Raw genomic sequence first — 13,946 nt, forward strand, 5'->3', positions numbered from 1 at the left:
TAATAATTATGCGACACCAGGGGGGCCTCACTCACGGTGGGGAAGGAAGAACTAACTTCATTCAAACGGATGACTTCCTTCCCAACACCCTCTGGATTCTATGAATACGAAGGAAGGAAACCACCAGCTTTGAGTATCTATGAAGGGCCGGCATGGGTGTCTGATGTATCTCATTTAATACCATCTGCTGTGCCCTGTGTGGCCCCCAGAGCCCAACCCCAGCACTACGAACGTGTCCGGAAGGAGATGGCTCATCTCAGGATGATTTGCTTCTTTTCATTTTTGTTTATTGTATCGATGGTCCCCGCGGAATAGAGAAAAGGAGAGAAAGGCAGGGCCAGGACCTAGTCCACAAGCCCCGCTCTGGCCTTGGGCCGCAGGCCACCTCAGTTACTTCCCCAAGCTCAGCGATCCACAGGTAATGCTACAGCCAGGTGTCCGCAGCCAGCTCGTTAGCTGGGAGTCATAGACTTGTCCAAAGACAGGCCAGCGCCTCTCCTCCAGGGCACCAAGCCAATGCCCACGGTCTCTGGCTTATCTCCCCGTGTCGGGGTCTGGCCAGGGGCAGAGGACACAAATCTGGCTGCATACCTGGCCTTGTTCATGCAGCTCTAGCCTGAAGAACCTGCTGTATGCAAGCCCGTTACAAGTGCCTCAAAACTGATCTTTCCCCCTTTAAATGTTTTTATTGATTTCAGAGAGAAAGGAAGAGAGAAAGAGAGAAACACTGATATGAGAGAGAAACATCGATGGCTGCCTCCTGCATGCTCCCTATTGGGGACTGAGCCTGCAACCCGGGCATGTGCCCTGACAGGGAATTGAACTGGCGACCTTTTGGTGCATGGGACGACACCCAACCAACTGAGCCACACCAGCCAGGGCTCAAAACTGACTTCGCTAGAGCGCTGTGGGGGTCCCCGTCCCTGGGTCAGACCACCACCCCTCCTTTCCTTTGGGGGAGTGGCTCCTCCCCCAGGCCAGCTGCCTGGGGTGGTGGGGTGTCATGCTGCTCCTCCAGGGCCCTGTGCTTGCCATGCCGACTGCTCCAGGGATGGGGGCCTGACATGAGCCAACTGTGCCAATACAGGCCCTTTCCAGAAAGAGAGGCTTCCCACGGGGAGAGTCCGTGTCACAGGGAGTTAGGCAGCCTCCAGACCCCTGCCTCCTGCCCTCCGTGCCTTGAGCTGTTGTTTCGTCGGTCAGCTCTTGTCTGATCACACAGACACCTGGCAGATTAAAGGTAGCTGTTGGGGATCCAGTGAAGGTAAGCATGATGGGGCTAGAGCAGTGATGGCGAACCTATGACACGCGTGTCAGAGGTGACACGCGAACTCATTTTTTTGGTTGATTTTTCTTTGTTAAATGGCATTTAAATATATAAAATAAATCTCAAAAATATAAGTCTTTGTTTTACTATGGTTGCAAATATCAAAAAATTTCTATATGTGACACGGCACCAGAGTTAAGGTTTTTCAAAATGCTGGCACGCCGAGCTCAAAAGGTTCGCCATCACTGGGCTAGAATGTGGGCTCAACTGTCTCGATTGCTCTGGGCTCAGGTGTCCCACAAGTCACGCCACGGACCGCACCAGAAAAGAGCATGAGACCCAGGTGAGGCCCCACCATCGGCTTTTTACCCTCCTGGCTCCAGGGCCTGCCTCACCCTCACCCTCAGGCTGAGCTGGTGCCTCCTTGGGGGTCTGTAGTCACCTCTTCTGTGGGACTCCTCTTTTCCAGTGTCATCATAGCCTGTCCTCAGTCCCCTGCCCCACAGCTGTCCATGGTTCTGAATGCAGGAGGCAGTGTGGGGCTGGGGGTTCACAGTGGCGAAGACCTGGGGTCAGGTGCTGGCTCTGGTCCCGCCTCGCTGCGCGTGACCTCGGGCAGGCATTCCTGCTTGCTCTGTGTCATTTCCTTCATCTGTACAATGGCCCCCAGTGCTGCCACCTGATTTCCCCGACTTCTTCCTCCCGGTCATCTACAGCTCTTCAATTCCCTCTCCTTCGCCCGCCTGCCAAGGAATAATGATTTGTTCTCACAGGCAATTCCCACAATTCCCTCAGTGCTCTTCAATCCACTAAGTTGCCTTAAATGCCCCATCTGTCTGTACCGTGCCCTGAATATAAAAATGTCTGCGTGTAATTCTCAAGTATCAACCAGAACCACAACACCGGCGCCCACAGCTTTGTTATCTGCCTTCGGTTATTTGTTTTGAAAGGCCTGGGTGGGAATCGGGTTTACAGGTAAGATGTGAAAATCAAATCCCCATCTGTACACGCTGAGACACTTGCTTTTACACAGACGAGATGGAGCGGGGGAATCCACGGTTCCCACTGTGACCCACCCACTTTGGGCCACGACAGAAGACCAGCCTTTTCTTGTTACCCTCATTCCTCATCATTCCCTGTTTCTCACTCGTGTTGCCTCCTGGGGAGCCACTGTCAGAATCCAGTCAGTGCTTTGGGTGCCAGTGATGAGAGCCAGGAAATCACAACAGGGGTGACTCCCGGGGTTGGGGGCTCAGCTCCTGCCCTAGGCGGTCCCCAAGCTCTTATCTCCAGACATCTGCCACTGAGACCCACGGGACCGCCAGAGTGCAGGGCAGAGCCCGCCGCGGCCTGCGCCCGAGCCATGTGCAGCCTCTGCGGGGGCCACTGACAACTGGCCTCGACCTAATGGGGTCCTCTGGGTTACATGATGGTCTCCAAATCATGACAGAAACCAGCATCACAGAGATTCCAGGACAGGACCCCACCCCCCTCCCCAAATAACTGTGGAAAGAATGTCAGCCTCCTTAACCATCTCAGGGCCTAGATCCCCTCTGCCTCACCTTTGAGAGTCTCATAAAAGCTACTGATCCTCACCCTTGAAAAAGGACCATATATGCAAACTTTTGATTTTGATTTCTGGGGGTTCATGGGACCCCTGAAACCACACGAGACAATATGGACAGCTGTGGACTCAGGCTAAGGACCAAGCTCTCTGTGTGCACACCTGACTTTACCCTCTTATTCAGGATTCAGATTCTGCCCTCGTGGATTAAAAAAAACAACTGTGGTATATATGTACCATATACATATATGGAATATTACTCAGCCATAAAAATATTAAATCTTACCATTTGTGACAGCATGGATGGACCTAGAGGGCATTATGCTAAGTGAAATAAGTCAGCCAGAGAAAGACAAACACTGTATGATTTCACTCATAGGTGGAATCTAAAGAACAGAATAAACTGATGAACAAAATAGAAGCAGGTTCATAGATACAGAGAACTGGTGGTTGCCAGAGGGGAGGGGGGTTGGGGCGCTGGGTGAAAGAGGTGAAGGGACTAAGAAGCACAAATGGGTAGTTACAAAACAGTCACGGGGAAGTAAGCAACGCAGGAAATACAGTTAATAAGCTATTACAATACCCATTACAATAACTATTACAATAACTATTACAATACCTATTACAATAACTATGTACGGTGCCGGTTGGGGTGCCGGAAATATCAAAAGAAGCACTACGTAAAGTATATGATTACCTAACCACTAAGCTGTACACCAGAAACCAATAGAAATGAAATGTAAAAAAATAAAAGAGTCTGCCCTCAAGCCCTCATTCCTTATCAGCTTCACACACTGCCCTGTCCTCAAGGGGGGGACACGGGGGGGGGAAAGGGAGGGCTGCTGTCAAGACCACAGGGGTTCACTCTGGTGACCGCTTGCTGCACTCTATACGGACTTTCTCTCTCTCTCTCTCTGTTAAAAATGCCATCAGCTTGGAACAGGAGCTCTATGGCCAAGACAGCAGGGAGTGAGGTCCCGAGCTGGTCAGTGCACGCAGTGAGGCAGCTCCACCTGGGCGGCTCCCCGTGTGCCTGGCTCGCCCCCTCGGGGGTTACCGCCATATAAAAACACGTCTGGAGCGTTCTCTCCTAAGCTGGCTCTCTTCATACAGCCTGGCGATCCGCAAACACTCCCCTTTCACTAACACTCTCTAGTGTTATTAGTTTAGCTCCTCTAGATGGGAGATCCCTTCTTCTCAATGCTGCTGACCACCCGTGCACACACAACACGCACAGGTGTTCCCACGTAAAAGTTAATATTTTATGACAAGCTTGCAAGTTGATGGAGACAGGTCTATGTAATCGCAGAGTAAAGGATGCAGGAGTGTTTATTATTGGACACTGGTTGCCTTCCCCCTTCTCCCTTTTATAAGCAAGGCCGCAATGAACACCTGTTCTTAGCAGAAATTCTCTAAGATCAGAATCAAGAAAGAAAGAAATGAAAGAAAAGGAAAGAAAGGAAGGAAGGAAGGAAGGAAGGAAGGAAGGAAGGAAGGAAGGAAGGAAGGAAGGAAGGAAAGAAAGAAAGAAAGAAAGAAAGAAAGAAAGAAAGAAAGAAAGAAAGAAAGAAAGAAAGAAAGAAAGAAAGAATTGGAGGAAGGAAGGAGGGAGGGAGGGAGGCCACCTAGGAAGAAAATGAGCAATGACCCACAAACATGTGTCCGAAGGCCCTGCTACATGATGTTCCCGCCCCCTCCAGTGTAAGTACATGAGCTTAAAATGTTGTGATGAAAGTTGACTCGTCAGAATTAATTTTGTCGCTAATCTACAGAATTTTCTTCAACCCCAGACACTTAACTCTATGTGGTAGCTGCACATGAAGCGTTCAGAGGAAACTCAGAAATTAGTCGGAAAATAAACCTGCAAGAAAAGGATCCAAGTTCATTTTAAAAATACTAAATAAAATATGTTAGTGATGATGACGCTATGGGGATATGACAGAACTCTTCAGTTAAAAATGCCAGTCCTCATTATTCATTCCCCATTCTATTCAAATCGAACTCACCAAAATAAAACCCGGGAAGCACCTTATTATAGCTTTGAAAATAGAGGAGACAGAACATACCACCCTTGGTGTTCTGAGGGTCGCACCCCCAAACCTTTGCCACCAAAACGTAGCAATATTCATGAATCCCCAAGTTTGCACATACCCCTGGCGCATATGTTTTTCTGCATAAAATATACACCTGACACAGAGGAAAGAAGGACAAAGCCCCCGGCTGGACGGCGGGACCTGGCCTGGTCAGCAACTGAGCTCAGTCTCGGCTATTGTCACCGGAATTGGTGCCTCCACCACATGCCTCGGACCTTCAGGGACGCCCACAAGTAGTTGGAGCTGCAAACGCTAAGGAGAGCGACCTTACAGAGCAACGGAGGCTGAAGCAGCCAGCGTCTGAAGGACCGGGCGTGGTGTGTGTCCCTGCAGGGACCCCGGCTTTCCTACTCAGAGGCCATTTTCTTCTATTTCTGCGCTGTTCTACCAAGCATGGCGGTCCGCCTCCCGAGCATATGGCAGATGCAAAGCAGCCTAAGGCGGGGATGTGGGGGCTGGAAGACACAGGAAAATGATGGCTCTGCAGGGAAGAAGGTGCTGGGGGACTACAGAACACACACACAGCCCACACGCACACTCCCACGGCATGCACACACCCACGGCATGCACACCCCCCACACACCCCACACGCACACTCCCACGGCATGCACACACATACCCCACACGCACACCCCCCACACCCCACACGCACACTCCCACGGCATGCACACACATACCCCACACGCACACTCCCACGGCATGCACACACATACCCCACACGCACACCCCCACACACCCCACATGCACACACCCACGACATGCACACACATACCCCACACGCATACCCCCCACACACACCCCACACGCACACCCCCCACACCCCACACGCACACACCCACGGCATGCACACACATACCCCACACGCATACCCCCCACACCCCACATGCACACTCCCACGGCATGCACACACATACCCCACACGCATACCCCCACACCCCACATGCACACACCCACGGCATGCACACACATACCCCACATGCACACCCCCCACACCCCACATGCACACACCCATGACATGCACACACATACCCCACATGCACACCCCACACACCCCACATTCACACACACAAACCACATGCACACATCCCCACATGCACACACATACCCCACATGCATACCCCCACACACCCCACACACCCCACATGCACACACCCATGACATGCACACACATACCCCACATGCATACCCCACACACACCCCACATGCACACACCCACGACATGCACACACATACCCCACATGCACACACCCATGACATGCACACACATACCCCACATGCATACCCCCACACACCCCACATGCACACACCCATGACATGCACACACATACCCCACATGCATACCCCACACACACCCCACATGCACACACCCACGACATGCACACACATACCCCACATGCATACCCCACACACACCCCACATGCACACACCCACGACATGCACACACATACCCCACATGCATACCCCCCACACCCCACATGCACACACCCATGACATGCACACACATACCCCACATGCACCCCCAACACACCCCACATGCACACGCACAAACCACATGCACATACCCCCACATGCACACACATACCACACATGCACACATACCACACATGCACACACATACCACACACGCACACATACCACACATGCATACCCCCCACACCCCACATGCACACACCCATGACATGCACACACATACCCCACATGCACACCCCACACACCCCACATTCACACACACAAACCACATGCACACATCCCCACATGCACACACACACCACACATGCACACACAAACCACATGCACACACCACACATACACACACACAAACCACATGCACCCCCCCACATGTACCCCCCACATGCATACACCCATGACATGCACACACATACCCCACATGCACCCCCAACACACCCCACATGCACACACACAAACCACATGCACATACCCCCACATGCACACACATACCACACATGCACACATACCACACATGCACACACACACCACATGCACACACCACACACACATGCCCACACACCACATGCACACACACAACTCAGACTCACCACACACACATCATTCACACCACACATACACCACCCCAACACACATACCACCCACTCCCACACCACCACACATCACACACACACATATACACATACACATATACAACTGAGACTCAGCACACACAAATCATTCGCACACTCACATCCCACATACACACCCCCACACACAGAGCTGGGTGAGCTGGGCTCCTCAGCTGCCCACCTGAGAACTTGGGGTAGTTACCTGCCTCCCTTGGCTCAGGGCCCCACCCCTCAGCTGCTGTTCTGTCTCCTTCACGGCCTCTCTGCCTCCATCTGCCCAGATTTCCTCTTTTCCCTCGATCTGCACCACCAGGCACAAACCCCAGAGCTGAGCTGAGGAGGCTGGGAGGGTGGGAATGTGGAGAAAGAGAGAGCTCGCACTCCCGAAAGGGCGGCCCCACCCAGCTGCTCAGGGACTGTGGGTCTTGGCTTGCTGGGCAGTCTGGTTTTTAAAGGAGGGGTTGGAGGTTTATGTGAAATTGCCTAGCTTTAAAACATCGGTAAATAAATTTTAAAATGTGAAAACACGGTTGAGCCAAACAAAAACAAACCTACAGGCTGTCGGTCTGGAGTGGCTTCCACATGCTCCTGGGAGACCTGGTCTCCCCAAGAGGATACCAAGTCCCCAAATAGGGGCTCCGGACAGGGGCTCCTGGGCTCAGCCCCTGAAATCACCCACTGGCAGGACACCACACCATTCACACCCCACCCACGTGGGCCTTCAGCACCTCCGGTGCCCCAGCTCCTCCAGTTGTCGGCACCTTATCCTGCCTCTCCTCTTGCTCCAAATGCTCTCCCTGGGCCTCCTCGCCCAGCTCCAGAGAGCCATCAGCCCTGCATGGCTGACCTCCTAGCCTATGTCCGGGGCGTTTCCTTCAGCCTTCAGCACATGTATCCCATATGGACATGAGGCATTTATGTGAGCGAATGCATGGGTGAAGGAAGCATCTATTGAACTACCCAAGCCAAACTCCTACGTGCCCCGGGTTGCCTCCAGCATTGCCCACTCACCAGCCTCTGAACAGGTAGCACCTAAAATTGTGTTCACTAGACTCACCCCGGGGGCCTGTTATGAATGCAGATTCTGGGTCCCACTCATACCAAGACTGTGAGTCGGCAGCGAGGGGTCCAGAAGGTGCTCTCTCTTTTTGCTTTTGGAACACGCATTCTACAAGCTCCTGGGCCCCTCTGATCAGGAGACCACACGTTGGCAAACGCTATACCGAACTGGGGTCTTTCCAAGACACAAATCTGACGGTGTCTTCCCTGCTTCCGTGGCTCCCCGCACCTGCAAGATATAATGTGATGGTGGCGGTGCCCTGGCCTGTGTCCACTTTCACAGCTTCACACAGGTGACGAGCCTCAGCTTCTCTTGCTCTGCCTTTGCATTCCCATCTCCATCAGCCAGGAATGCCCATCCCAGCTTCCTCCTTGGCCAACTCCTACTCATCTCTCAAGGATGAAGCTCAGATGAGCCCCTTCTGAGAGTCTTCTCTGACCTCCAAGGTCAGTTTCTTGTCCTCTACTCTCCCATGTCACCCTGCCATAAATTCTCTATTTCATTTTATTTAACAAACACGCATACAGTGATTACTGTGTCAGGCACTATTCTGAGTGTTGTATAAATATCAGTTTACTTAATCCTTTGCCGACCTTATGAAATAGGAACTCTCACTATCCCCATTTTACAGATGAGGAAACTGAGGCACAGAGAAGGGAAATAAGGTGCCACACAGCTGGCAAGTGGAGGACAGGGATTCGATCGAGGCAGTCTGGTGTCAGAGTCCATGTTCTTTCTCATGCTGCCGCCTCTGACAGGTCCTAGCACATTGCGCACTGTGTCCCAGGCACCTGCTCCTGACTCTCCACTAGACAGAGAGCTTCTGCAGCCGGGGAGAGATTAACCTCCCAGCCCAGGGCCTCGCAAACTGCAAACTCAGGGAAGCTCCGCTGAAGGACAGAGCTGTGCATGCTCATGACCCGGGATCGACAAGGAACACACAAGTCGCAAAACCTGAGTCTGAAGTGACTTCAGATGGGATCAGGTGCAATGAGCTGCCTACCAGTCTACTCTTCAGAGAGTGGCGCTCCAGAGTGGCACACCACCCGCTCCACCTCCGCGGACGCTTGACTGAGATGTGTCTCCCTGGCCACGCAGAACAGGCCCGACTCCTCCTGCAGGAAGGGCTCTTCCCTATTGCACACAACCCTGGCTTTACTTCTGCAGGGCGATTACCTGGGGATCGGATTCTCCTTGGAACCTGCTCTGGTCAATTGGGCTGAGGAAGGTGACCCCAGATAGAGGTGCCACGTGCCAATTTAGATGAACTCCTACCACAGCCAATGAACTCTGATAAAAAACAAATAAATGTATGATGTATTACACACACACACACACACACGCATGCACACACACACGCACGCACGCACGCACGCACACTCACTCAGCTAGAGTAACACAAGCCGCTGCAGCCTCTGAAGCTGCACCAGCCCTGGTTTCTGAGGACGTGGGATCGGCACTGCTGCTGAAAAGGTTTACGCTGATTAGGCTTCCGGAGCCAAGGGGGTTCCCACAAGCTCTCTGTTCTCACACCAACACGGCAAAGCAACAACCATGACAACAACGACCAATTCCATTTTACAGGAGAAACAGAGGCTCCAGGAGGTCAAGCTGGCCCCAGGGCACGGCCCCAGGGCACACGCTGCTGAGAGGCAGAGCACCCTTCAAAGCCAGGGCGCTGACTCCAGAGCCTGCCTGCTCCTGGGCCGCTGCCATTGGGGAATGCGGGTTGGAACAGTGACATGAGCATGAAACGAGCGCCCAGGAAAGGCTGCGCGAAGCAGGAAAATGGACGATTACACATGAGCAGAAAAAGGAAAAACGACGAATCGTTCACGAGTCCTCACAGCGCGACGGCCTTTCCCTGTTGTGCTCAAGGAGTCCCTCAATCTGCGGTGTTACTTTCCCCGCTTGTGCTCATTTTAACCGGAATAATAAAGATATTCATGCCTAGTTGCTCCCTTCTACAATTTAAAAATCAGGAACTTCAGAATGTCTCTACTTCAAAACTCAAAAACATCAAGGACTTGAAAATACAAACGGAATGATTTTCATTAAAGGCAATTAGCATATAGCAAGATGTTAGTACCACTTAAAATAAATGCATTTTGAGAAACTATGAACTGCATCTTAACCTTTTTTATCCTTTCTCTACCACCTCTACTCCTGACATTTAGAGAAATGCCCAACATACATAAGCACTTAATAAATATATGTGAGTTCACAGACACACTTTCTGTATCAAGGGAGAGAAAAATGCTTATTTGAAAAACCCGATTTTTAAAACTGTAACCTGTGTCATAACTTTCTGATGTTCAAAACATCAGAAAAAGAAAATTACCAACAGGACAAAAGAAAATACACAATCATTTGCAGAAGTAAAACTGTACTGTTTACTTAAAGCATCAGAAAACCAAGTTATATCTGATTGCCTCAACCATATTCCTTAAAATAATTGTGTTAATTTGATATTCAAAAATTAGTCAAAAGAAACGGTGAAGAAAAAGTCTCTGTATTTCAGGGTAGGAATAAAAACGTAAGTGGTACTCAGGCATCTATCTTCGTATCATAAATTAGTGAAGTTTCTAACACCATAAAAACTAGCAAACAACCAAGCAATTAAATAAAGCTATTACACTCCATTGCCACAGACGTGGGTAAATGCCAAAATTACATGTTACCTAGAAGCAGAAGAGCAGTCAGAGCATCCATATCTCAATAGCTGTCCGAACGGCAACGCGTCCAAGAAGGAGAGAGCTCAGACTCACGCAGGCTAATTTACCCTGAAAAATTTTCCTTTCAGAAAGTATGGCTGAAAATTGGCTCTCCTCAAACAGAAGGGACTTTCACAAGAGTTATATAAGCAAAACACACAGGCCAATTCAGTGACGTGGGCACCACCTCATGCAAAAGCAACGCAGCCAACACAAGTAACCCCCATTCACGTCCCAGATCCCGGCAGCTTTTCAGAATAAAAATCCAGGCCGATTGGAACCTCCCACCTCTGCAACCCAAGGATGGAAAATTTTTGATGAAAAGTTACACACAATTAAACAACCGAGAGTCCTAGCACACTTTTTGGAAAGGATTCCTACTTTATGGTTCGTTAACCATCTGGAATATCTTTAAACTTCCTCCGTGCGCCTAATCTTGAAGGCTTTTCCTATTCTGGACGGATAAATGAGTCCTTTAATTCTTTCTACGGTTAGAGATAGGCTGTCATATGTACCCGATGGGTGCATGGAGTCGGCCACAAACTGGAGGTGAATCAGGGAAACTTGCTCAAAGCCTCCTCTCTTCACACCACTTTTTCCAAATGCCAATCTTTCCCACGTTCGTGGAACACCCCACTCTCCAAGCCACCTGCTCGTTTTCCATCCTTCAAACTGCGGCAGAAACGCCACCTTTTCACAGAGCCATCCTCGGCGGTGATGGGTGCCAACCACTTGTCTCCCGTCCATGAGGGTGAGGAAGTGAATGGCGGGAAGGCAAGCGACAACAGGAACACCATTCCCAGCATGTCGCGGACGGGGAGAGGGAAGCAGGGTCAGCCTGCTTTTCAGAGCAGGCGGAGATTCATTCATTCACCTAACAAACAGCATGAAACACCTACTGTGTGGTGGGCAGTGCAGTTCCTCGGGTACCGAGAGAAACAAGGTGTGGACCCCTCGCTCAGAGAGCAGACAGTCGCGTAGGAGGAAAAGATACAAGAACTGAAAATGATGACAGCGCACGGTTAGTGCAAGAAGGAAACAGAGTCAGGACGATGTACATCAAAGAAGCACCAGACTTGGCTTGGGGCCCTGGAAGGTTCCTGGAGGCGAAAAGGGCTGAGTGAAGGGGGAGGCGGGGGAAGGTAGGGAGGTGAGGAGGCGAGCACTCCAAGCAGAGGGGCCGGCGGGATCCGGGCACAGAACAGGCTGGATATGGAGAGAATGCCAAGCAACTGGGCAAGGCTGTGTCATCAAGTCCAAGGTGAGAGAGGCCACAGGATGGCGAAGGGCCTCCGACACCATGGGCCATCGGTGAAAGGTTACAACCAAGGGTTGTAGGGCCGGATCTGTGTTTGCGGACGGTGCACGGATCGGGGCCCAGCCTGTCCCGGTGGAGGGCAAAGTGCTGGGCAGGGAGGTCTGGGGCCTGGCTTCACCGGCCGAGCTCTCGCCTCGCCACACGCCATTTCCCTGCTGCCCAGGGGGCTGAGTTTCATACCTAATGCCCCCACCCTCCCCAACAACTCCCACCCACTGCCCACTGAACATAAAATAGACACCAACCCGCCAAGAACCAGCCAGAAGGTCAAATACCTCAGCTCGGAGTGGCTTGGCATGACGAGAAAACAAGCTGGGCCACTCGGTGTCTCCGGGAAGCTAAGGATCCGGGAATAACCAGGCAGTTTAGGAATCTGTGCAGAAGCCAAAAATGGGCCACAAGGCCTAGTGAGCGCTCTTGTCCCTCGGCCAAGAAAGATGCCGGAACAATTCAGGGGTTTAGGATTCCTGCTCCCAGCCATCCGCCATTAGCTCCAGTAATAAAGAGACTCGGTTGTTTTCAACCCTATTGTCCACTTGGACGACAGGGGCTTTGGGCCCACGTGCTCACCTGGAGGGCCCTGTGTTTCAGAGTGAGACCCCCTTCCCCTGCCGGATACTCACAGAACTGCAGGCTGAGGCTCAGGAGGGCCAGCAGCGCAGCGAGCGCCAGCAGCAGCAAGAAGCGATTGCGGAAAAGCATTATTATTTGTTCTGTCTCCTCCTCATGGTTTCACCTCAAATCGGGAACATGCCCTGTGAACAAAGCAGAGGCAATAAGCATGTGTTCTGAGCTGGAGTTTGGCAACTGATGAAAATAATCCAATTAGCCCAGGCCTCCGGCGGGCAGACGTGAGTCCTAGCGGGAGAACGATGGGGAGCTTTGGGTTCGGTCTCTGCCCCCAAAGGAGGCCGCCAAGAATGGGTCTGCCAGATTAATAAGAGGAAACCAGTTCGTGAATGGCTCGTTTATCTGATATCAACAGGGAATGAGATACTTTACAGCGTGACCTTTCCAAAGAAGGTAAAGGAAGTTTATTGAGCACTTACTAGTACAGTGTGCCAGACAGTGTTTCCGGGACCAGCTCACACCCCGTTCTGAGCCCCAACTACTGTCTGTCTGTCTGTCTGCCTCTCTCTCTCTCTCTCTCAACTACCCTAGCTTCCAGTCTTATGCTCTTTTTTAAAATATATTTTTGTTGATTTCAGAGAGGAAGGGAGAGGGAGAGAGAGAGATATCAATGATGAGAGAGAATCATTGATTGGCTGCCTCCTGCACAACCCCTACAGGGGCTTGAGCCCACAACTCAGGCATATACCCTTGACTGGAATCGAACCCGGGACCCTTCAGTTCCCAGGCTAACGCTCTATCCACTGAGCCAAACCAGCTAGGGCTGCCTCTTTTTTTTGATGAACGCTTTGCTAAGATGACTCTGGTCTTCTTTATTTTTAACATTAACCTGAACACCAATCACTGCGATGTATGCCACAGTGTGAATTTTGGGGCAGGTGGGGTGTACCTGAGGACTTGTTTCTACAAGCAGCCCTTTCTGCTAATTAGAGACCTCCCCCCCCCCCCCCACTTGACCATTGAGCTATTTCAGCTGCATCTACAGGTCTTCCTGCAGCCCCACCCACCTCAGAGCTGTGCACAAGGGCTCTAAAAAAATGTTGCAGAAGGCCCTACATGACCCTGCTGTGAAGGAAAGAAAACGTGAATGTTCCCTATAGGGTTTTCCCCATCACTCTTAGATACCAAGTTTATTTCCTGGTCTCATTTGCATTTGAAGTAGAACTCGAAAATCACATTTTTAAGAAAAGGGTCTTCAACTAGAATAAAATTAAAACAGTCA

At 51.2% G+C, this 13,946-nt stretch overlaps 1 protein-coding gene across 4 annotated transcripts in view; it reads right to left on the bottom strand.

Moving 5' to 3' along the window:
- Positions 1-13,946, bottom strand: part of PXYLP1 (2-phosphoxylose phosphatase 1) — a 67,035-nt gene that overhangs the window by 14,133 nt on the left and 38,956 nt on the right. For 3 of the 4 annotated variants that reach the window (XM_059663770.1, XM_059663772.1, XM_059663771.1), the window contains exon 2: positions 12,718-12,849. In XM_059663770.1, coding sequence (XP_059519753.1) covers positions 12,718-12,796 — 79 coding nt within the window. In that variant the 5' untranslated portion in view covers positions 12,797-12,849. Of the gene's footprint in view, positions 1-10,743; positions 10,943-12,717; positions 12,850-13,946 lie in introns of those variants that run through there. The other variant, XM_059663774.1, reaches the window with a different exon arrangement.

Source organism: Myotis daubentonii, chromosome 14, assembly GCF_963259705.1.
Source record: "Myotis daubentonii chromosome 14, mMyoDau2.1, whole genome shotgun sequence".
NCBI classification, from domain to species: Eukaryota; Metazoa; Chordata; class Mammalia; order Chiroptera; family Vespertilionidae; genus Myotis; species Myotis daubentonii.